This window comes from Podarcis pityusensis (genome assembly GCF_964106645.2).
Source record: "Podarcis pityusensis genome assembly, chromosome: 3".
Taxonomy (NCBI): Eukaryota; Metazoa; Chordata; class Lepidosauria; order Squamata; family Lacertidae; genus Podarcis; species Podarcis pityusensis.
Window position 1 is genome coordinate 8,655,688 of NC_138026.1, and position 26,177 is coordinate 8,681,864.

At 39.2% G+C, this 26,177-nt stretch overlaps 2 protein-coding genes across 5 annotated transcripts in view; one reads left to right on the forward strand and one right to left on the reverse strand.

Moving 5' to 3' along the window:
• CTNNA1 (catenin alpha 1) overlaps positions 1-26,177 on the reverse strand; it is a 65,622-nt gene that overhangs the window by 25,662 nt on the left and 13,783 nt on the right. For all 4 annotated transcript variants that reach the window (XM_080999040.1, XM_080999041.1, XM_080999039.1 and 1 more), the window contains exons 4-9: positions 25,606-25,772; positions 24,682-24,801; positions 22,650-22,916; positions 20,411-20,614; positions 5,526-5,606; positions 4,402-4,554 (exon numbers count right to left, since the gene is read on the reverse strand). In XM_080999040.1, the coding sequence (XP_080855166.1) occupies positions 4,402-4,554; positions 5,526-5,606; positions 20,411-20,614; positions 22,650-22,916; positions 24,682-24,801; positions 25,606-25,772 (992 nt within the window). The remainder of the gene's footprint in view (positions 1-4,401; positions 4,555-5,525; positions 5,607-20,410; positions 20,615-22,649; positions 22,917-24,681; positions 24,802-25,605; positions 25,773-26,177) is intronic.
• On the forward strand, positions 7,659-19,647 carry LRRTM2 (leucine rich repeat transmembrane neuronal 2). Its single transcript, XM_080999188.1, has 2 exons — positions 7,659-8,288; positions 8,567-19,647. Exons 1-2 carry the CDS (start codon positions 8,285-8,287, stop codon positions 10,111-10,113), a joined length of 1,551 nt encoding a protein of 516 aa, XP_080855314.1. The 5' UTR covers positions 7,659-8,284; the 3' UTR covers positions 10,114-19,647.

A 26,177-nucleotide genomic window follows, 5' to 3' on the forward strand; every position in this document is an offset into this window, starting at 1 on the left:
CTTGGGCCGACACTTCTCCCCCCAAAACCCACAAGCAGTAAGACAAGAATAAACCTTGGTTACCACTTGTGGATGTTTGGAAAGAAACGAACCTGAAACATGTTTGGGCACTGTGACAAGTCAGACACTGACTCGCTTTCTGGTGGCACAGCAGCAGGAACAGAGTGAAAACTTTGAACTGTGTGCCCCAGCATGATGCTAACTTGCATTAAACATTAGTTTTTAAATCCACATTTGAGAATCCTAGTAATGAGATAAATTGCTAGGCATGCAAGGGAAATTACCCCTTTCCATCAGCATTCCCAGATAATTGGTATAAATGTTTTCTAAATAGGGTTGTTGTGATCCTCTGTAAGATCAAATGTCTTTTCACTTCACTTTGTATATTCTTAGAGGATCTGGATTTGTCTCCTTTTTGGAGTCAGAAGTCAGCAAGGAAGATGGTGTGGCTATCACATGGGCTAGAAACTCGTATTTGCAGGATTCCAGATTTCCTACTCAGTGCCTGGGTAGTGGAGAGTATAATCCATACTACAAAACTTCTCACTGTTATGGTTGCACAGGAAAAGATAGGAAAATATGGGCGACAACCAATACTGACACAATATTCTTTCCCTGTATTGGCCTTTGAAAAACTAAAGAATTATTTTCTCCCTCTTATCCATCAAATCATGCTGTTCTTACTGAGCTGACTTCAGAATCCTTGCCAAAGGTTAAGGTTTTCACATGATTATAACCAAAACATTCTAATGTCATGTGACTGTGTGAATGTCAAAGGACTTGCAAACCATCTGCCATGTTGTTAGGGACAGTCCCACAAAATGTCCTCATGCAACTGCTGCTTGCCCAGTTGTCCAGGACATTTCATGCAACCAAGCCCAGGGAGAAATGGCAAAGCAGTGTTCCTCACTAGGCTGAGGAACACAGCCTCCTATTGGGAGACGGAAGAAGATCCTAAAAGCTCCCATGTCATGGCTGCTTACCCATTTCCCAATACAATGGACAGCCACAACAGTTAAGTGTGATTCTTACATGATTTTCCTGGCCTTTCCAACCCCAGGTTATTCAGCTCAGGAGACAGTGGTTTCAATCACCCCACTGACCTGGCTGCTAAAACTAGGGAATGTCATCAGTGTGTGTTTCTGTTCTGTAGTCCCTCAAAACTTGACTGTGGGAAACCTAGCCTCCCAACCTAAAGCTGACCATCCCTGCTATATATTCTCCATGTTTGGAATAGCCAACACTGCACATTTGCAGTGTGGGACAAAAGCGGCCAAATGCACACAATTTAAGATTGCTTCTTTTGCCAGACACCTGCCCCGTACACTATTCTATGTGACAGGCTAATATACATACACACTGACAGCAAATCAATGACCATACCCCCTGCCCCAGGCTTAGAAGCGACAGATATGCTGTGAATGATAATTTAGCTAATTCAAAAGGAATGAGTAGTTACGAGTTTGGAAGTATTTCCTGTAATACAGGCGGAAGAAATTAATTTTAATACAGTTATAAAAAACACACACTCTTTGAGCCAATTCTGTAACCCATCTCCAAGAATCTGCCCTTTACATCTTAAGATGCATGGATGACCTCGGGCTGCCTACTGGTGCTGCTAGCATTTGGGTGAACAACTTTCTATTTACCCCCAAGTGACAATCCTGCCACATATAATAGTAACAAATGCGTACTTACAACTACTTCCCTAAAACACTGCACTATGATTTGAGCTAATGTGCTGGTGACAGAACGTTAAGCGGTGGGTAGTCTTCTAGAAGGCTGTCCATTCTATATGTGGATCAGCTCTTTAAAAATTGCTTTGAAATTCATTAACAATGACACTGGAGCAGGAAATTAGGTTGATGTCTCAAGTGAGGCATTCTTAACTCTTTAAGTTTACTTGTAGAAAGCAAGCACAAGGCTCAGTTCCTTGAGCAAGGAAATGTTGATATGGGCCCACATTAGCCAACATGGTGCGCTCCAGATATTACTCAACTACAACTCCCATTAGCCCCAGCTAGCATGGTGAATATTCAGGGATGATAGAAATTGTAGTCCAAAGTATCTGCACGGCAACATGGATGGAGCTGGATAGCTCAGTTGGTTAGAGCGTGGTGCTTATAGTGATAAGATTGCAGGTTGGATCCCTGTACGGGACAGCTGCATATTCCTGCATTGCAGGAGTTTGGATTAGATTATCCTCAGGGTCCCTTTCAACTCTACAATTTGATGATTCTATGATTCTGTGTTAGCTACCCCATTCAACACACTTTTAGATTGAAGTCCCAGCCTTCAGCACTTCCTGATTTGTGTTTAAACCATGTTTCTCTCTACTGATCATAAAAAACAAATTTCTTTTAGAGTATTGAATTGCTCACCATTACCCACAAGCCATCATATTGCAGTTTACAAGACAGTGTTTTATTAAATACTGAATCACATAACAGCAGATAAATTAAAATCAATCTATTGAGTTACTTTCAAGACTATATAAAAATAAGCTATTGGATGAACTTGTCTTTTCAAAGCTGCCCCTCTCAGTAATATGTAACATTTATCTGAAGTGGATTTCTCTTCTACCATGAGCCTGAAAGGTGCCTGGGAAACTGACATCAGCATGACAAATCAGTGAATGGCAATGGAATTGTCATATCAATCAAGTCTACCGCAGCCCTAATTAGAGAAGGGTCACTCGGCTAAATTTAGATGGCATCCAACATGAGTTCAACTTCGTTATATATATAAAAAAAGTCTGAGGTCCTTATGCTAGAGGGGGTATAAAGGAAAAAATGACCCTCCTTCATATGTAGTGGTCTGCTTCCTGTTTCGCTCCTCTGGTTGCTGGCATTCCAAGCTGTGATATTATGCAGCAAACCATTCACAATTGTCTGGCCTTGACGTTCTGGACAGTCTTCAAGGCACAGATTAGTATGGAAGGAGTTCCAAAAACTGGAAGATAGCCTTAAACATGTCTTTTACTGCATGGAATGACTGTGTGTGGAGGGTGGCCCTGGCTGAAAACGCAACGGATTAAGTTAGGTTGCAAAAGGGTTTATTAAAAATATATTTGTAGAAATCTTGTATATATCACTCATTATACATAACTATACTGAATGTTAATCACTATATAGTGACACCTGGTAATATGCTGTTCTTGACTTATCTTATGGCTTTCCTCTCTGCACTTGCAAAATATTTTTTTTAAAGTTTTTTTTTTTTAAGAAGCTTAGTTACAACATTGTTTTTCAAGGCCTGGGCCTCTCATTTTCTTCTATAAAAGCCCTGAGGCACTTGGGCTAAGGCAGATAAACATAGTTAATAGATAACACACAGATGTATTCTCACACAAGGCCTACATGAATTTTTAATTAACTGAGAATCTTAAGTTTTGCTGAACAGATTTTGCATTTAATTTTAATTTAGCAGTTCCCTAAAATTCTTCCTCAGCAGTAACATTAAGTTGTGTGCTTATCTGTTGATACTTTCTGTATGATGGAATTGTCTATAGTATTTTTCAATCGCTGTTGACATCTCAACCACACGTACTGACCATCTCCACTGAAAAGCACAGTAACAACTGGTGTTGGCTGGTGTGGTGTCTTTTGTCTGTGGTGATTGGTTATCACTTGCTACTACAAAGAATTATAAATATGTATGCATTAAACAGGCTTTCAAGTGTGACAAATGCCTGTCTTCAAAATTATAGCTTCTCTATAACATTGAATTCCATATTAGTACAAAGCCTTTTTTCACTTGTGTTAATAGCAGCATGTGGCATTGGTAAAGCCACTTGGAATCTTGCATTAATGTTAACAAAATGCAGGAATGCAATCAGTGAAATTCTGGATTTTATGTCCTCAATAATAAAAATACTTTTCCCCATAGTTATGAAACAGATAAATCTACAGCCATTTCAAATGTAATCATTTTGATCGAAATCTACCAAAGCTTGAAATGTTCTATCATCTGACACTAGCCAACTGGCTCTTTTTCTCTTAAGCACTTATGCTGTCACACTTGCAAACTTCTCTCCACAACTTTGTTAAAAAACCCATAAAACTCTATAATGCACATAGTATTACCAGTCCGGAAAAGATGTATTTAACATGCTGCCCAAAACTCAACTGTAAGTAAAAGGAGAATTGTTAGAAATCAAGTATTGTAGCTATAAGGCTAGCTAGGGAAATTTCCAGATACATACTTCATTTGTTTGGTTGTTTTTATAAAAGAGAAGCGAGGACAGAAAGCTCTTGGTGTTAAAAGAGCGAGGCTTCTCTATCAGCATACCAGAACCTGAAGTGATCCAATGAAGCCGGCTGGTTGTAGATGGAAGATAAATACTTCATGTAACACATAATTAACCTTCAAATTTATTCAAATTTAAAATTATTACTTTACCTCTATCAGTTTGTTGGCATGTTCACGGAAAACCTGTGCGTATTCCTTAACCTCTTTCTCGTTCCCGTTCTTGGCGGCTTCAATAAGCACTAGAAGTGGCACGTTTGTCTCCAGAAAGGAATCTGAAACATGGTCCATTACAGCCTTGCGGAGCTAAGAACAGAGAACAAAACAATGTTGGCCCTTCAGTGTAAACTGCATTAATAAAAAGTTCACTTTGTCAGCAACCCTATTATTAAACACACATAATCCTTCACTTTAATGCAATTGGCATTGCTGTATGGAGACTATTCTGAAGCTAACTCCCCCAGTAAATGTTTCATGTCACATAATCGTTTTAGCCTCAAAATAATAATCTTAATGGGGAAACACAGTACTTGCTTAAACAATTAGGTAGTATGAGGTAAGGCCACTGTATTGCTCACAGGCCAGATCTGGCCCACGAAACCTGGTTCTCAGCAGCCCTATCAAGTTTTAAATCAAGGCACTGCAGAAGTTCTATCAGATTTCACTTGTTGGGAAAAGAATGTTTTAAAAGCTGTGAGACGTATTCCATGTATCCAAGGTTTGATGACAATGTTTTGGCCGTTTTAGATCTGATTTGTCCCACTACCTGTGAGATGTTGGTGACTTTATAACAAAGTATGGCGACCCATGAAAGGGAGCATAGAAACTGGTCATTTCTCATGTTTTGACAAGATTAGATTGACACAAAAGCAGTTTCGACTTTCCGTGTGGCCAAGGAAAAAGACAAAAACAAAATAGTCATTGCTAATGGCTCGCTTCGATGCTCTCTCTTCATAAGGAGAGAGTTCATTCTAGGAAGACAATATTTGTAAGCAGCGGCTTGATTAGGTTGGCCTTTGCTGCTGAAGAGAAGAGGAGGAAGAGCTTGTTATGTGTCCGCCTCCAGCAAAGCTGCACCTAAGAGGCTTCTGCGAAGACACTGCGACTCCCTTCTTCCAAGGCCAGGTCACTCAACTTCTAATTGAATCCACTCTTTTAGTTTTCTACTACAATGAAAAGAACAGTAAAAGACTGCTAGAATCAGGCTAACATGATAAATGGAATGTTATGTAGTGTAACTGTTTTCATGAACACTTTATACATATTTAATACTGTACCTGTCTACGCAAATCCCTTGTCTTTTTTGTCATTTTGTCTATTGCAGAATTTAAAGCATCGCTTCTTTCTTTGCGTCCAGCCTAGAGAATTAGAGAAAACAAACAAGCTTCATTAATGTATTGTACCCATTGCAATGGCTCTTTTCCAAAGGATTTGAACACCCTGGTTTCTCTGCTGACTTCAGTGTCAAGGGCAATGCCTCATAGATGATGGACTAACAACACTGAAGTCCAAACAGAATGCCATGCTTTGCAAGCTCAGGTCACATGCACAAGTAAGGAGCCCCTTTATGGGACTGAATCAAACACTGCACAAGCAGACTGCTGCTCTCACACAATGGGACTACTGAACACATGAAGCACTTATACATAGTTGAACCTGGCAAAAACTTAGTTCTGTAATAAAATACTTTAAATCACAGTGGGGGTGGGTTGTGGCCTTCCAGTTGCTGCTGGACTCATAATCCCTGATCATTACTATGCTAGTTGGGGCTGATGGGATTTGGAGTTCAACCACATCTAGAGAGTCACGGGTTTATAGTGGTTTCAAATTTCTATAACTAGGGGAAGCATCCTTTCAATATTTTGGCTCTTGAAACCATCTAGTTAGGTGACCAAAGATATACTCTCTTAGAACTGCCTTTCTCCAAGACTCAAACATTGCAAAAACTTTACATTTTTGTCAAGAAGTCTATGAGTGATTGTGGCCTTCCATTTTTTCTTCCCTTTTCCCTCTTTCCCCAAATAATAATTCTTCATATCTTAACACTTGGTTTCGCTGGTTTTAGGGAAAAACTCTGGAATTTTTCATTAAAACTTTCCCCACATGCATGTCGGCTATGCGACTCTTTGTGTTGTTAGAACTTCACACACCTTGTGAAGTTTCCCTTGTCCTCTGGCCAGTAGGAACATAAAATCAAACTGTTTAATACTCGTACAGATGGAGTGAAGGGAGAGGTCCTTAGCATTGGGGTTTAAAAAATCCAAAGCAGGCAGCCTGAGGTGAGAACCTAACAGGATTCTTTTCTTGGGGGTGGGGGAGGCAATTTATGCTGGGAAAGCCTCCTTCCAGAGGTACAAAAAGGGAAATAACCGACAGAGCTACTGGGTGAGACTGGCATTTCAAGCAGGCTTTGAAATGTCTGCTTACCACTGTGAGTGCAGTGCTGCCCTCTAGTGAGCATGACAACTGAAAAGCTTTCACTTAGCAACTGAGTTTGTTATATGTAAAATCATTTTAAAGTTGCAGAATACAGATAATGACAGAACAAGTCTCGAAATACTTAAGATAGCATTGTTAGTTAGCATTCATTCTTACTGCCATAGCCTATTTATTCTGATATTTGAACAACTGATATAATTTGCTACACAACTTGAACAAAATTCCTCCAATTAACACTTCTATTTTAAAAATAAAAGCCACAAGCTTCTTGCTTATTAGAATTGCAGGTAGTTTTTTTACCTGTACTATATCACCCACATGGCAAAATTAAATATTTATGGTAGTCTTTGCCAAACAAACCCGGACTCGTGCAATTAACATTTGCTTTGGCTAGGTAGGGGGGAAAGTAAAGTTTACTTTTCCCCAGAAAAGGCTGAAAATTGACCAGGATGCCTGCACACATCCTCAAGATCTATTTCAAGTTTCCCTGTGAACTCTCTGCCCACCCAGGTTTGCTTTTGTTCTTCAAGTTCTCATTATCAAATTTGTTTCATTGGAATAGGACTCAAGTTTGCTTGTTCTCAAATAATATCCGAACTATCCAGAAGTAGAACCATTAGAGCTTTGAATGACATTATCTTATTTTATTAAAAAAACACATTTTAAAGTAGAAAGAGATTTATTAAAGCTATTGCATTTGATTGACTCTCCTATGTGGTCTTTTCCAAAACACTCTTTCTCCATTGCTAGCAATAAAATAAAATAAAATAAAATCCTCCCTTTAATTATATAGCAATACAAATAATTTCTGACATGCTAATCCCATGCAACTCTCCCTTGGCAGATTTTTTTTTAAAAAAAAAATTAGCACCCTGCTCTCACACATGTAGGCAGAAGAATGCCAGCAGGACCACCATGTCACAAAAATCAGTAACTTTACTTCACAAATTCAGATATATAGCTCAGGGCTATTGTAATAAACATGTAACTTGCAAGAGAGATTCATGTAAAGTCATTCCTATTACTTGAATGCTGGATGAAAAATTCCTACAATTAGTTTTTCCTCTTAGTGGTAGTCTAATCTCACAATTCACAGTATGCACCACTGTGTCTTAAACTGCAAAGCTTCTGGAAAACCCAAACAAAAAGGAACGTCACAGGATGACGTCAGCCTATATACAGTTGTGTGGTGGCAGCACATAAGCAAGTGCATTCCTGTACCGTATCCCTGAAAGCTTTTCAGCAAATGCATTCAAGCGACTACAGAAGCTTCTCTCAGCAATAAGCCACCCTTCTGCCATCAACAAGTTAAGACAAAAAAGCCATAGCAGTGGAAAGCATTTTCAATTAAGCAGCAGTACAAAAAGAACTCCCAGTTCAGCACTGTTTAAGGAATTAACAGACCTACCGCTGGAAATCAAGGAAATGAATTCAAAAGGAATATGAGAAAAGCGGATGTCAAGTCATTTTTTTCCTCGGATGAGGACAGTAGAAGAAAGTAAATTATTCAAAGGTTGTCAGCGTTAGAGCCTTTTACAGACTCACTGTGTTGAGTCTAAAACTGCGACTGAATGCAACCGCCAACGTACTCAAAAGAATGGGTAAGTTTATATATTTCTGTTTGTTGCACTATGTGCAGTCAACCTTGCTTTAGAAATGCACATTTAGACAACAATAGATTTTAAAGGCACTTTTCAGTTGCCTTATCAGTAATGTCAATAATTCAGAGAGATGCTCACAAGGATTTGTTTTATATTCTTAAGACCTGAAGCATTTTAATGCATGTGATTTATCTGTAGCATTCTTTCTCCGTTTTGTTGGAAGCATACATCTGATAAAAATATCCTATTTTGTTGTTTCCCTGAATCATATTCTGCAGGCTTACATTTCAAGTGGCCATTAGGGGCTCCTATGCTGGCAGCAGTATATGCAATGAGTATTGTTTTTAAAATGCTGCCTGCCTTGGGCACGGCTTGTCCGCCAAAATGCCGTTGCGAGAAGCTGCTCTTTTACTGTGACTCTCAGGGGTTTCACTCAGTGCCAAACACCACTGACAAGGGCTGTCTAGGTTTGTCTTTGAGGCACAATGTTATTATGGAACTTGAAGGGGATCAGTTTGCAAGCTTCAGTCAACTTACTTGGCTTCATTTAGACCATAATCAAATTGATACAATAAGAGAAGATGGTTTCCAAGGACTGTATAAACTCAAGGAATTAGTTTTAAGTTCAAATAAAATCTCTTATTTGCCAAACACAACTTTTAGCCAACTGCTTAACCTGCAACATTTGGACCTCTCTTTCAATCAATTGTCTGCTTTGCATCCTGAATTGTTCTATGGCCTTCGCAAACTGCAAACCTTGAGTTTACGTTCCAATTCCCTGAGGACTATCCCAGTCCGTCTATTTTCAGACTGCCGTAGTTTGGATTTTCTGGATTTGAGCACAAATCGCTTGCGAAGTTTGGCACGCAATGGATTTGCAGGATTAATCAAACTGAGGGAACTTCACCTAGAGCACAACCAGCTGACAAAGATTAACTTTGCTCATTTCCTACGGCTAAGCAATCTGCACATGCTCTTCTTGCAGGGGAATAAAATTAGCAACTTGACATGCGGGATGGAATGGACCTGGGGCACTTTAGAAAAGCTAGATTTGTCCGGAAATGAGATCAAAGCCATTGATATGACAGTTTTTGAAACAATGCCTAATCTTAAAGTACTCCTAATGGATAACAACAAGCTAACCACTCTGGAGTCCAAGGTTTTATATTCACTTACAACCCTTACTACAGTGGGCCTCTCCAGCAATCCCTGGGAATGCAGCCCCAAAATATGTGCACTAGCCACATGGCTGAGTGGCTTCCAAGGTCGGTGGGAGCATTCGATACTTTGTCATAGCCCCAACCACACCCAGGGAGAGGATATTCTAGATGCAGTTTATGGTTTTCAGCTTTGTTGGAATTTATCAACTGTTGTTACATCCATTGCTACAAGTTACAGAGCTCCAACGACTGAATATACAAAAAGGATAAGCTCCTCAAATTTCCATGTGGGAGACAAAGAAATTTCAACTACGACAGGCATGCCCATTACTACAGAAGAGCAGTTGCCTGAGCCGAACAATGCCATCTTCAGCCAGCAGGTAATTACAGGAACAATGGCTTTATTATTTTCTTTCTTTTTTATCATTTTTGTAGTGTTCATCTCCAGGAAGTGCTGCCCTCCCACATTAAGAAAAATTAGGCAGTGCTCAATGATTCAAAGCCACAGGCAACTACGATCTCAAACACGGCTACATATGTCAAACATGTCAGACCAAGGACCATATAATGAATATGAAGCCAGCCATGAAGGACCTTTCATCATCATTAATGGTTATGGACAGTGCAAGTGTCAGCAACTACCCTATAAAGAATGTGAAGTATAATATATACAGGTAATCAAAAACAAAAAACAAAATCAGATAAACTTATTTTAAATTGCAGGGATCCTACACATATTTTTGATTTTTTTTACAAATGTTGAGAAAGCTTGGATTTTTCTAGGCTACTTGTTTTGAGTGATGCAGTATTTAAGGGTGGCTTTTTTAAACCCATAGTATTTTCTGTGTTAAAGCAGCAATGTTTGCATTCAATTTGCACTCCTAATGTTTGGAAGTCTAAATATGCTCAACCCAAAATATGTAAACTGCTTCATGTTATGTAATTATATGTGTAAATTTTTACTCTCAAGACTCCAGATTTGATTTAGAAGAATAGTCTGGATGAAAAGATGTTAGGTATCTATTTACAGGACCCAGTCAAGGGAGGACATTTTACCAATTGAAGCATTGTAGCTATGATCCCCAACATTTCAGCTGGCTCGGTTTTCTTTTGAAGTAGAGATTTAATGGAATTTTCTTCATTAAAAAAAACCTGGTTCTTGGGACTTATGATCTACAGTGGAAAGGTGCAAAAGAGGGGATTTTCCAGTGTACTGAAGCATGGAAAAAGATTATTATTTTCTTAACTCCATATTGAGAGTTCAGCTTATCTAAATGTGTTCCAGATTCAGAATATAGCTGTTGACAGTTCTGAATAAACCAGGATTACATCCCCATTGCTTTGAAATATCAACCTTCTACAGGCAATCAGTAGCATGCAGTTTGGTCTTCAAAGTATTAGATACACTTCAACTTTTATTAAATATGTCTTGACTTTTAATGGGACACATTTCAGACTAAGAATCAATATATACTTTACACAAATGAAAACTGAGATGGTTGTTTTTTTAAAGCAAACACAGAAAATTATTCCTTTCATCTCCAGCTGTTTGTCTAGACCAGAAAACTATTTTATGCACCAACTACTGGTTTCTCTGGAGGCCAAATTAGTCCTTGCAGTACAGCTTTCATCTACCATTGTAACATGCCAATCCACTAAGATTTATGCTCAAATCCTGGTCTGGTTTATTCAGAAGTGAGACTTACTTCCAGATAAATATGTTGGGAGGCGTAAGAACATTTTAATGTAGGATATCAGAGATGGTTTACTAAGAAAAACAATGTTAGGAACACTATTTTGCTGAACAAAATGTTTAGAAATATTTAAAGCAGTACAAAACTACTCTGAACAAAACTGATTTCTGGATAACAATAGAGTTTCCAGATTGGGTTATGGAATTGAATATTACTGTGCATCTACGTAGACAGAAGTCCATTGGAGAGGAGCATTTAATGCAACTGTTAAAAAATCATGAACACATAACCAAAGCTATAAAGTTAGAAGGAAATGTACATATGTAGATCTAACATATCATGCCACGTTCAGCTGCAACAGTATTTACAAGTACATGCAGAGGGAGAAGAAACATTGGTGCTTGGATTTCTTAAATCAGTATATAGTATTGTGTGTTGTACTATGCTGCAAAGTTTTCAACCTAACCATTGGCTCAAAAATCCATTTTTATATGCGTAATATCTCTTAGTGAAGTACTTGGATAAATATATTTCAATGCTTTAACATAAAAGTGAGTAGTCTGGAGATGCAAGACTTTAAAGCCACCGAGTCAAAGTCCACTACCCATGAGCTTAAGCTTTTCATATTGGACTCTATTTTAACTTAATAGGAGGGTTCCTATTTTTCTAGTTCTATTAAGCCACTGACTGTTTACTACTAGAGTGAAAATGGATGGACAGATGGAAGGATATCTGCAAATATCTCATGTAGTAAGCCATTATTTTAGCCATATACGATGTATTCTATGCATCTGGGTAAAGGGAATTTCTCTCTGCATTTAAACACTGCAGCCACCAAGAATCTATTCAGCTTCATTGAGATTAGTGTTCTATATACCAAACTCTTGCAAACTGTCAGCCTCTTCTCCCAGCTCCCACTCCATATGGAGACACAGATAATTTCATGTCTTGCCAAGAATCAGCTGTGCATAACTCTACAAGTGTGTTAGGAAGGTGGACAAAGGTGGGTACCTGGCAATGAAAGATAAATGCTTAACAGCAGAAGCCGGTCCCTTCCTTAACAGGTAGCAAACAGGCTTTTCTTTCAAAAATGTCTGCAGTTCCTCACTATGCTGAGTAGCAATGCACTAACTCTGTAGAATTTAGTATGAAGTGGGAAATATAAATTCCAGTAGTTTTTCCACAGAACCATTTACATGCCCAATATCATTACCACTACAAACCCTTTTTGCTCCCTATAGCATATTTCCAATTGAAAATAGCCCAACATTATCCCAGTTAATTACTTAAAAATTATGTAGGAGCTGGGAAACTGGCTGGACTTATTTAGCCAACATTTCTAGTTCCCAACAACCCCTGCCCTCCTGCGTACTTTCTATGGCTTATGCTGGGCTTTTGCAAGAGACGCCAGTAGAACTCTACTGCTGCCATTATCTCCTCCAAATGTGTGGTAGGAAAGGGATATTCTGCAGCAAGTGAGTATGTGGAACTGCTGATATAATCTGATCTGCGTTTACTTTTCCCTTCAAGGAAATTCTCTATTCCTCCCTGCCATGTTAACCCACCTATCTATCCTTTCCCTTTGAGCTGGTATTTGTAGACACCTAAGCAAGGACAGTCCAATGTTATTTCCATACTAAAGCAGGTTTGGATTACAAATATATGACATGTCTTGCAGATATTTCCATTGCCACAATGAATACTTGTCTTTATGGTGACCTTTGGCTGCTTTAACCAAAAGCTATGTGGGCTACTAAGTTTGAACTTGCAATCACTCAAAGCACAGTAAGAGGAATCATATGGCTTACGTGATGATTCACTGGCATCCACAAAAATAGACCAGTCTTTCAAACAACACTGAGCTGTACACAGCAAGCCCGCCCACTAGTTATGTTTGCTATATTTCTAAATTCTATTTTGCTTTGTCTATCTAGGAAAGAGGGTATTTTATTGAGTGCAAACTGACTGCTACTACAGTCACATTCAGTCTTGTATAAGCAAAGATGTCAGGAGCATTATTTTAACCAACAGAACATACAGTATGAGTATCATTTCAAACCTGCATAATCACACTGACAATAGCATCTATGAAGGATGTACATGTATGAAATGCCAAAAGACTGAATTCAAACACAAACTTTTTCAGTTAAGACAGGTTTCTACAGTTTGGCCAATATACATCAAATATCAAATAAGTGAAAGGAGAGTGTTTCATGCATTATTATTTATTAAATTTATATACTGCCCTTCATTACAGGGCAATTCACAACGTAAAAATACAAAATTAGAACACAAAATACATAACAAGAACAAACACAAACATGACCATAGAATGTTAATCAGACAAAGGCCTGGTTATAGAGAAAAGTTTTTGCCTGGTGCCTAAACCCATGCAGTGAAGGTGCCAGGTGGCCTTTTATCATTAAATAAATTACTAAATTTATTCAGGAGGAGTAATATTTATGTTTTCTCTTAGCTTACAAAAGGTCAGGCACCTTTAATTCACTAGTATGAGATTAATATCCTGCCTCTCCCTTTGGCCGCTTCACTTTATTTCTGCCTCCCTCAAAAGTTAAAGAATGAAAAAAGTAGGGATTTATATATGTATGTGTGTGTGTGTGTGTGTGCGTGTGTGTGTGTGTATATATACACACACACACACACACCAAATTCGTGCAAGGCATAACATTAATTCTTCCCAGAAAAATATCTTCTTTTGGCAATAAGATATATAAAGCATAAGAATACTAACATCAAAGCAGAACACTGTTTACAGTGAAAATGGATAGAAGCTGCATCGTAAACATGTATCATGGAGATATGCACATGTGAATCAACCTCAAGACTAGCATAATGCACTGTGTCATGCAGCTGTAGTTCTCCCCCAACCTTCGTACACTATGTGTTTTCATTAGTGAGGGTTTCTACACATGCTTGAAGTTTTCTCTTATTTGCTAATATCAGAATGCTTTCCTTCATGTCTTCTACAGCTACACTTACAGAGCCTTAGAAGGGGAGGGGTCAAAACAAGCAGAGCCACATCTTATTTGTGGAACTGCACTGCCCAACAAATCCCTCAGTATATGAATTACTGCCATTACGGTCCATTAAGGTCCTTGCAAGCAAGCTTCAGAATTACAATTTGTTGCTGCATGTGGGAAGAACAAGGTGGTGAGGTTATATCATGTTTGGTGCCACAATCTTCTGCACTCCAAGATCAGATACATGGAGTTTGCTTCACAATCATTATCTTCCTTCAACAGCTAGCAACATTAAATACTTTGGAATCATTTTTAATATTCAAGTAGTTACTTGATTTTTAATATTCAAGTAGTTACTTGATTTGTGTGTGATACACACAAACACACTCACTCTACAGGGGTATAAAGGTTTAGATTACACCATTACCCAACATAAATGCAGGTCATGTCACCTAAGAGAACAAGGTGGTAGCTACATCCATGATGCAAACTTCAGAAGTCGCTCCAGTACTTCTAGTCCATCATTTCTCTCATTACTAATTTTTCCCCTGGAACTTTTCATCTAATTCTGAAATCAAGTATTAACAGACATTCCAAATGACTTGTGCCAATAATGTTCCAAGATGCGTTTTCTGGTGGAGGATAAAGGTTCATAATGCAGTAATTGCAGTGTACAAAAAACATTAAAATTGTGTATACTGTAAAAATAGAAGTTGCCTCTTTATTGATGCCATTTCAAGATGAAAAATACTGGTAATGCAATCTGTTTGGTGACAAAATGTAACAAGGGCAGTCTTTAGGACCAGCTATAAATTACCTGCTCCTGCAATAAAGGCTGTCTAGAAAGGCTCCGAGTATGGTACCTTCCATTACACACCAGTGAAATGCTACTATTAGCTACATTAGCATAGACCATTCCCTGCTGTCAGAGTTAATAGGAGTTGTAGTCTGACAACTTATGGAGGGCACCATTTTGGCCACTGCGAACTTTCTGGATCCTCAAGTGAATTGTTACTTTTAATAATAATTGATTAAATTTCTAAACTGCCCTTCATCTGAGGATCACAGAGTGGTTTACAATATAAAAACACAATAATTCATAACATAGTAATAAACAAAAATAATGTAACCAACAGCTGAACAACAAACAATGGAAGGAAATACTACATGGAAGAAGCAGTGAAAACCAGCAATTACTGAATCAGGGAGGCGGGTGGAGAGATTAAAAAATGGGAAACACTTTGGGTTAATAGTTTGATATTAAAGACCTGAAGAACCTAACAAGCATGAAATAGCCTGGGACCTGCTGGATTTAAATCCTTTTATTTTCAAGACACAGATTTGAGTTTGCCCAGCTTTCCAAATGAGTTTAGGATGGCACCCTAAAGCGACTCATGAACAAGACAGTGCCACACAAAGTAGTAAACCCCCCCAAAATATTTGGAAAAGAACTGTGTGTTTATTCTGATTTGTGTATAAACTGGTTGTTTCCTAGCTGTTCAACAAACATGACCTAGACTGGCTGTGATTGCTAAAGCTCAGCCAGCTTGACTGCACTGGCTTCCATTTTAAAGTTACAGTTTGGAAATCCAAGGAATGGGTTTTTGTGAATCTGTCACTATGTCAAAAAAAATTTCTCTTCCTCTTCTCTATCTGCCTAGCTAGGATTACCTGTTCACCTTTAAGTTTCACAATATGCTCACAGGCAGAAGTCTTCAAAATTTCAGACACTGAATCTGCTTTAAGCCCAAATATGCATTTGGGAACCTACTTCATCTTTTTATCATATATGTATGAATTGTGATTGTACTGCTGTTGTGATCTTATCCTGAACCAAATAATGAATCCTGACCCTACAGTTGAAAACTAACATTTTTAATGGATGTTCAGAATTCTATGTCAGACTACTGTCTGAGAGGTAAAGATTAAATACTCTTCCTGCAACCATTAAATTGAACTAGCATGGACAATGCGAATGTCGTTTTGATTTGCAAGGGTACAGCTGGCAGTCCATTTGATAAGGATAGGATTGCCCAGTAGGATAGTCATGCCATACTAAAAGCATTATTTGTGCTCACCATCAGTACCCTCCAACCCAATCTTGTGTAAGACGAGAGGACTGGGAAAAGGGGGCTGAGTCTGTATTTCCTGATTTTACGGAAACACATGTGGCATGAGCAAGGTACTATGGTAACCCAGTCAGATGGATGGAATACTATTATTTATTTATTTTTATGCAGATCTAGATTGGGGTTGTGAAGAGAGGAAAACAGCTGCAATGAGTATTATTTTGTTATGGCATAGCAAACTACAGAATTTTGTTTTTCTTTAGCACCTATGTCTCACTTGCAAACACACTGCTAATTTAGTGCCTAAATGTGGTTAAGTTCACCTTCATATGCATTTCAAGTCAGTTAAAGTAGTGTTTCTCACTATGATGCTGAAAGTTGGGGTGGTTTTTTCTGTTTGTTTTTTAAAAAACAATTCTGCCTTAATTTCAAAGTTAAGATTATAATGTTCTAATATAAGCAGAAGCACTGTGAAACGAAGCATTACCTGATAAATTAGCTCTTCAGCAATTTATCTTCCCTCAACATACAAAAGAATGGCATAGAGGACTTCATGAAGTAGACATATGGTCCAGGACCTGAACAACTGCAGCTAGCTCTATACATCGAACAAAAGTTTGGATCTGTGTTCAAGTACTCCCTTTCCATGCTTTATTGCAAGCCTGGTTTGAAACTTCTGAGTTCTCAAGTAGTTTTTACATGGTCCTGGGGATCGCAAGTCAAAGAAAAACAAGCCAAATTCCACTGGATAAGCCCAAAGCCTCGGATACACTTAAATGTAACTCTCTAGATTCTGACCACCATTCTGCTAATGTTGTGTTGATACAGATACCCAATTGTGTTTTAGATTAAACCACTTTGGTTTCTGCTTTCTTATGAAGGAAATGAATTGTCTCAACACAAACGCCCTTAGCCATCAGTTGTCCAATATGCAAGCCAAGTGACACCATAAGATTACTTTCTGCCAAGTGTTTTTCACGGAGATTTCATCTTCAGATTTCTCATGGAACCAAATAATTTTACTTAATTACACAAGTTTCATTCACACTAGAGGCAAAGACTGGTTTACGCTTCTCCGATGTGTGCAACTGCAAACATGTGCATGGCCCAAACCCAGAAATGTCCCAAAAATGTCACAAAAAGGGGCGGATTGGGGCAGCCTTAAGTAGGCCTCAGTGACACACGTAGGGGTCCAGAATAACCCCTGTGCAAATTGGTTGCTGCCTCTACTATCTTGTGCTTATATTTAGGTGAAGTTTTATGGATATTACCTGTTGCAATAGTGCTAATGATCTGAAAGCTCTGCTCACTGGGAATGTTATTGCATGAGGTGAACCAGTAAAGCTATGTTCCCATGAAATAAGATCTACTTCTATTTGCTGTGATCTGGATTGGGGGGAATGGTCATAGAAGTAGTGGCACCTCCTGGAATGCTGCCTGAAGTCCAATTTTGGGAGAATGTTTCTGGGGCATATAAGGCAGCAAAAAAATCAAAGATGAAGAAGCTTCCCTACCACTGTAATTGATTCCTACACTCGACTTCCGGTTTTTAAAATCTAGCTGCCGATCCATAAATAGGTCAATTTACTTACACCATGAATGTGCATTTCATAGAATAACTATTCTTCACCAAAAGCTTCTAATAGAAGTTGGGCAACATCTGGTATTATGCAAGGGGACACCTTTATTCTACAGCTCCCTTCCCACAAATTGTAAAGTATCCTCCTCCCTGCCCCTCACAGCTAATACTGGGGGCTTACAGGGGGAGAAGGAATCTGTTATGCCATCAGTATCTTTCAGTTGTGGACAGCTATTGTTAGATTTCACCCCAGGTATACTGCTTGACAATCATCCTCAATAAGTTTATTGACCAGCTCAATACACTTAAATGTTACAGAATTAAGATTTCCTTGAATCATAGAATTGGAAGGGACCCTTAACAGCCCAGGCATGGCCAAACTTGGCCCTCCAGCTGTTTGGGGACTACAATTCCCATCATCCCTAGTAATGTTAGCTAGGGATGATGGGAGTCGGCCATGCCTGATCTAGACCAACCCCTCCAATGGAATCTCAATAATCCTAACTTGAACCTTTAAAACAGTGCCACCCAGCACAAAATCCTCCAAGTCTTCCCCTGCTTATAATATACTTGCCTTTAATCTTCCCACTACTACCACCTTCTTTTTATTCCTTCTTTGCACCCCACCCAAGCACAGCCATAGATAGCTCTCTAATGATGCCTTATTGCTACTCCTCTTAACACTTTACTTAGGAAGGAATAAACACAACAATGACCAATCAGAGATTACTAACTGCTGAAGCAAAAGAAAGCTTTGGAGCATGCATGGCCAAACTTAGCCCTCCAGCTGTTTTGGGACTACAATTCCCATCATCCCTGACCACTGGTCCTGTTAGCTAGGGATGATAGGAGTTGTAGTCCCAAAACAGCTGGAGGGCCAAGTTTGGCCATGCCTGCAGTTTAGAGCAAACATGTGACACTCATGGATTGCAACACAATTTGAGCAGCAGTTTACCAAATTCCCTCTGCCCTGTTTTGTAAATGAGGTCAAATTAATTTAGAGCCATTTTATGCACACGTTCGAAGCTACATCTATAACTACTATTAAGTCTCGTAGGCATTTGACAACTCCCCCCTCCAATAATTTATTTGTTGGCAGTGACCATCAGTTCTCAAATTTTATTTCAAACATAGTTATTTCCATACGCTTTAAAATCATCATGCATCCTGTGTTGTTATACATCAAGTCAATTTACAGTAAGAATTGTAAATGTCGTAAAAGTATTTCAGACACTCATTCTCCCAATAAAGCAAACAAGAGATGCTCGTTAACCTAGTTGTTTTCAAACTGCAGTCTTAATGGATTTAGTCTGTACTCATGGGCGTGGGTGAGAGGAGATACATGAAAATCCAGAAATGAGTGGAACTTGCAACAGGAAGACCAAGCAGCAGACAGTTGACACTGCAGCCACCCAAACTGCACATGCCTTTTGTTCCTTCATTCTCCTTAGACAAATCTTTTTTTACTTCCTACATTTGTAATTAAGTGCTGACACCAAATTTGCTGAAGGAAACTCTCCTCACAAACTCTTCACAAATTTTAACAAGTTTACTACAAATATTGTAAGGATATACAAATATGCATTTGATGGAAGACTGAACATTTTCAGCCTCAAAGTATATGACAGGTACCAGCAGTAGGTTTGACAGTTATCACTGTGCAATGCAGTTAAGTCTTATGTGGACTTGAAGCAAGGATTTTTATTTTGCTGTCAAAAACCCATCCTAAATTCAAATGCTTAAATGTTGGATGTCAGCACTGAATTGTTTCAGTTCTATTGCCATCTTTTAAATCTCTTTACAGTATGTGGAATGAACAGAAATGTATCTTATGCAAACAGATGTCACTGATGCTATATTTGCAGCATCGACACCATCTTAAGCTATGTCGTCATTTATTAAAAGACCACATCACTTTAGTCACTTTAACCCTCAACATGCATTCAGATGGTTGTATTTGTCAATATCTGCTGCATATGTTAAAAAAAATTCCTGGAAGACTTAAAGCATTGAGTGTTTCTTCAGTGCATCTCTAGAGCTGCACCAAGACCTGACCAAACAGTGGTTTTTGTTCACAATGCAAGTTGTGTAGCATATGGGAAGGTCACTGAAATAGTCCACACATTGGAATGAAAATACATCCTGTACAAAAAATACTTTATTATTGCTGTGCCATATGTTTCAGAGGAGCAGCTGTGCTGTTTTAAATAAATAATTGTAGCATGAGCTTTTATAGACAAGAGCCTACTTCTTCAAAAGTACTATATACTGCTGATATTCCCCAGCAGGACTCTTGTTATATTTAAGATCCATTTCATACACAACAGTAATTGCACAATGTAAGGCCATAACACATTTATTTAGGGCTGCAGGAAGCTGGAGCTACAGAATACTCAACATCCAGCTTTTCCATTCAACCCTCATTTCAATTCAATAGATACGGAGTAATTTAGAAGTTAGGGAAAAGTTATAGCAACACACCAAGAGAGTATATCCAAAAGAAAAAAGTTACAAAAGACCCAACTTTACTTCCAGTTCTATTTCTTAAGAGATTCTAGTCAAATTCAAACCATACCGTTTTACGGCCTCTCTTCAAATTTCACTTACAAATAAACACACAACATAATTTGGTTACTCACATTTCCCATGTATTCTGAAAGCAGATCTTGCAAGGCTTGTCGCACTGCATTACACTCAGCAACTATGCGTTCCCGTCGGTCATCACGTGTGCAGGATGAGTCAGCCATTAGGGCTGCACCACTAATGATGCTCTCCAGGCGCTCTTCCAGGGAAGGCCTAAAACGCTCCTCACTGAAGTTCAAAGGATCCACAATGATTTGTTTCTGGCAGGAAGAAAAAGTTTTAAACTCCAAGTAAGTGTCATACTACTCTGGGTCAGTTTGATGAACACAGCTTAGAAATATTAGGAAACGCAACTCATACTTTTGACATCGAGCATGTCACCCAGTTTCATCTTTTCAACCTATGCAGGGCTAAAATATTCCTTGGACTAAGAACAAAGTAGTACATCAAACTCAATTCCTTCCGGCTTAAAAGCCTTTTTAACAGAGTTTGCAACAGTATAGTTTATACCAAGTTAAAGCTACAGCAGATTGCACTTCAATCTTTTTCAGAGTCATATTAACATGTTAAAAAGGATCTTCAGACGAAGTGTTGCAGTTTGTCAACTCTGCAATATTTTCAGTGTTTAATCCTCTTAGGGATTCTGTTACACAGTAGCACAGCCACTGAAAAGGGTTTTTGACCACTACTGATAGCACAATTCAGTACACATCTACTCAGAAGTACCACAGAGTTCAATGAGGTTTACTCTCAGGTAAGAGGGCGCAAGATCACAGCCTAAACTTTACGAATGGACCGAGATCAAGAATTTCACATATAATGCAATTTCACTTGGGTCAAGGAGTGCCATAAGACGGCTGTTGCGGGTTTTAAAAATTACACTAGCACTTGGTAGTGAGCCTGGAATGTATTTGCGGCCAACGAAGACAAACAAGATTTGATTTAATAGGTTGGTTAACTTTTCTATGCCAGCGCTTCCTAGAAGATGTTGAGGAAGCCTCAAACAGGGATGAGGACAGGAAAGGCTGGATGGTATTGGCAGGAACACAGAGAAGACATAGAAATGCTGATCAGGGTATGATACAGAGTAGGCAACACATTTTTTGCTGGCCTTGGTAGACAGGAAAACTTTGTGTTTGCTATGACCCTGCTTGCTCCTTTGACCCAAAGATGTCTGGGATATTGAACCCCTATGTAACTGTGGGGTAACAAAATTCCCTGCTCCCTTCAAATCTGTGAAGGTGGCTTATCCCTGTTGCACTAAGCCCAAGAGCAATTCTGAAAGGAACCTGATGCCTTACTGCTTTTCAAATATCTTCAAAAGTCAGTTCTGGATCAAGAAGTCCCAGTTCTTCTCTATGGTCTGGGGCAGGCTTAGGCAAACTCGGCCCTCCAGATGTTTTGGGACTACAACTCCCATCATCCCTGACCACTGGTCCTGTTAGCTAGGGATGATGGGAGTTGTGGTCCCAAAACATCTGGAGGGCCGAGTTTGCCTATGCCTGGTCTGGGGAAAGGGGTGGAGATTCTGACACTGCACTCCTGTCAGAGGCAATTTTATTTCTGCCCCTTGCAAAAGTGGATTAAGGAAATGGATCCATGGAGGCAAATCTGGAAAGCTGAAATGCAAGGTGGGGGTGGTAGCAGCCTATGCAAAAGCTGGATGAAAGCAGTACAGAGCTAAAAGGAGACAGAGTCAAAGCAGGGTGGGGGGAGCTGTGAAGTAACTTATTAATACAGGACTGAGGAAGAAGAGAAGACATTGTCAGGAAAAAAGAGCATATAAGTGAATATGTGAAATGCAACCTAAATAGGGAAAATATTCTGTTTCAAATCTCCAGCTTTCCTATCAGGTCATGGCGCAAGTTGAGAAAAGTGAGTTTATTTCCTAATTTCAGCCCTGTTTTGAATGAAGCTAAGCACCAAATCTTACTGCTACCCCCTAATAGTTCTCTGAAAATAACCATGTCAACATGTCATAATAAGGAAGGTGGCTTATCCAGAGCTAAGTACCAGTCTTGCCAACTACACATGTCCAGATGTTTAAGCAGTCATGTAATCAACTGTGTGTGTTCTCATGGTGCCCAAGTGTATCTACAGAAATGTAAATTTATCATCATATTCACACAGATGGTACAGATGTTTACAAATCTGTTAGTTTCTGAATAGCCATGTGTAAACTAAGGATATGGTTACTCATCACCCTCAGGAGATCTAACTGTTTCTAGGTAACTTACGACCAACTGACTATGAAAAGGGAACATACATTTCCCCCCTGCAAAATGAAGTACTTACATCAAAGTTGTTAAGTGCATATGCCAATTCTCCGCCACCGCTCTGCTGCTGAACAGAGTCTTCAGAAGCTGTTGCCTGGGCTGCATTAGAGATTCCTGTGACTGCCTGCTGCAGCTGCTTGTAGATCAAATCCCTGTTGGCTTTGTAAGCAGCTACATCTGGGTGCTGGAGACATGCTTGGGAAGCAGTGTAAAGTATAGGAATATTTTTCTGAAGGATTCCTCTGGCTGCTGCCATCTGATCACGATGGCCAATATCTTTTAATTCCTGCAGAGAATATTTCAAATAGCAAGATGTGTTAAGAGATAAATGTGATGCAGGTCAGCACTTAAGACTCCTCCGTAACTAACAGAGCATTGCATATTGTTCCCTTCGAACAAGTAGTGTAATAGCATAACATTCATCAAGAAGTATATCAAACTACAAGGCTTTCAAAACATGATTATTTTGCAACAGTATAATCCTGAAAATGTAGGTTTCATTAATAGAAGTTCAGGTAATTAGAAAACTTCTAGACAGCAGAGAGAAGTATGAGCAAGAGTCTCACAAGTTTCATCAGAAGCTTCTAATAGTAAAGCAGCAAAGTCTCAGTCAGGCCTCTTATGGTTTCAAATCTTAATAATTATACACATACACAATATTCTCTCAGACCATGATATGTACTCACTGAAGCTTAAAATTCTGCAGAAAACCAACACAAACCACCACGCATCACCTCCACGGAGCTAGCTGCTATTTTGTTGTTGTTTGAGAAGAATAGTGGCTAAGTTGTAATTTGAAGAAAGGGCAGATTGGGATACAGAACTCTCTTCTATATTTTGCTAATGATGTTCAGGTGGTTGTAAATAGGCCCAAGGAATTGGAAGTCATATGAAAACTGAATGCAATTTTCTTTGCCTACTCTGGAACTTAACTTCTAAGGCTTCTGCCCCACACCATTTCCAGCAACTGTCTTGGAGGTATACATAGATGTGATTCCTTCTCCAATCTTAAACCAAAGAAAAACAGATTCTTATTATGAACCAATTCCTGAGACTGAGTGGCAGTTCAATTTAAAATAAATAGAACTCCCGTTGAGAGTGATGGCAGTCACTTCCAGGGAGCTTGCTACATGGAGATTTCAATGCATGTAGCAGCAAATGTCCTGCACACTAGCTAACCACTTAGGCAGCTGAAATTATTACAAAACATACTAAAGGACAGTCAGTCCTTGGATCAACTCATCAGCACTCACAACTCCCCCCCCCCCCGAATTTTTAATTGAACTCTGTGTGGATTTATAGGGACTTGTCCTTAAATTCTATGGAATGGGTTTTAGAGCCATTTCATGGCAAACTGACCCAACACGACTTTTTGTCCATGGGCCCAATCCTACTGGTAACATACAGTATAGGCAGCCAGTGAAGATCATGCCAAATAGGTATTCTGTATGTCTGCACACCAAAAAGTCAGTCAGTATTCTGATGGTAGCATTCTGCACTAGCAGCAATTTCCTGACCATCTTCAAGAGCAGCCCTGTGTAGTTAGCATTACAGAAGTCAAGATGGGAGATTACCAGAGTACGCATAACTATAGCTAGGCTATCCCAACAGTTGTAGTTGATGAAATAGACAAGACTGGAGATGGGCACTCCTTGGCACATAAGCCAATTGAGCCTCATATGACAGAGATAGAACTATCTGCTTGCATAATGGGGTCTCCCCCCCCCCCCCGCCGAAAAAAACTAGATCAGGGTATGTGTTGGGAGAATGAGATGCAGAGGGAGGAGAGGGAATTGTTTCCTCTGACAGGCTGAAATACTTGCACTGGCGGAATGGTCAGAAGACTGTGATATTGAATTCCTCCCATTGTACCTACAAGTCCATCCAGAAGAGGCTGAACACCCATTTCCTGGACATGAAAGCCACCCACCCACAGTCCTTAAAAGTATTTATAGCATTGTAATCTTGTGATTCTGTTACAAATACTGTCAGATACTATACCAGTATATAAAGCAACCATATATTTGAAAACATGCTAAAAGTTACTATACCTGTTGTCTTTTGCCTGCCATTATATTAAGCTTATCCACCTCTGGTTTAAGAGCTTTGTACTGTATTCCTAAATCTTGTTCAGTACCAGCATTTCTTAGTTTCATGATGCCTTCTTCTACCTAGAAGATTAAATCAGATTTTGAGCTATATGGACTATACAACTTTTAAAATGTAATACAGATTCTACAGAAGTAGTACCAGTAACTTCCAAGAGCACTTAAGCAATAGTAATCTGTGGGGCCCCTCCAACCCCCAACGAAACAGGCATGCAATCTGAATGACAATGCAACCTGCCTGTTTTAATGGCATATAGCTCTAGCCTGACTTTACATAGTAATACTTAGCCCATTGGCCAAAATGTCAGCCAAGACTTGTATATGGGGTCATATCACAGAGGAAGATCTGTTAGTCCATCTAATCCAGGGGTCAGCAACCTTTTTCAGCCGTGGGCCAGCCCACCAACCCTCAGACCGGACTATATTTTGGAAAAAAATAATGAACGAATTCCTATGCCTAAATAACCCAGAGACACATTTTAAATAAAAGCACACATTCTACTCATGTCAAAACACCAGGCAGGTCCCACAAATAACCCAGAGATGCATTTTAAATAAAAGGACACATTCTACTCATGTAAAAACACGCTGATTCCCGGACCATCCGCGGGCCGGATTGAGAAGGTGATTGGGCCGCATCCGGCCCATGGGCCTTAGGTTGCCTACTCCTGATCTAATCCATCAATGTGTTTTCAACACATTGCTTATCCAGATGTTCCTAGGAAGCCCATTAGCAGAGGAATGAAGGCAAAAGCACTCCCCTACTGCAGTCCCGTCTTCCCTGCTATTCCAAAAAACTATTCTAAACAACTTTAATAATAAGCAAATTAAAAAGAGACAGAAAGTCACAGTTGAGTCACTACTTACAACTTTAAGTTGAACAAGCAGTTTGTACACATCTGCCATATCAGCCAAAATGAGCAGCCGGGTGACTGCTGATAGGAGGGCACGGGCTGCTCTCACCATGTTCCCCCGTTTCACAGAAGAACATGGGTCATCAGCAAATTCTCCAGAGGCACTCTTCATCAAGTCTCCTACGTACACAAAGTTAGCAAAAAAGGGGTTACATTTCTTCAGTCTTTCCACTTATCACTGGAAGTTTACACTTCCTATGGCAATAAATGCATATGTGGAAACAGCACTATTTTCTTACAAAGCTGGCAGAATCCTAATAAATATCTATTGCAATTATGAAAATAGCTGTAAATTGCCAGGAGAGACATTGCATCCTATTAAAATTAATTAAAATAAATCCCACCTTCTGAAAAGAGAAAAATAGAATGCACTGGATTCCCCCCCCCCCCCCGAGACGGAAGACAGAGATATTTCTTTCAATTAAAAGAAAATTTCTCAAATCAGACAATTTGGTACCATGCTCTCGAAAGCAGAGAGATCAAGGTAATTATCAGAAAATTGTATAGTTGAGATCTCATTTTACA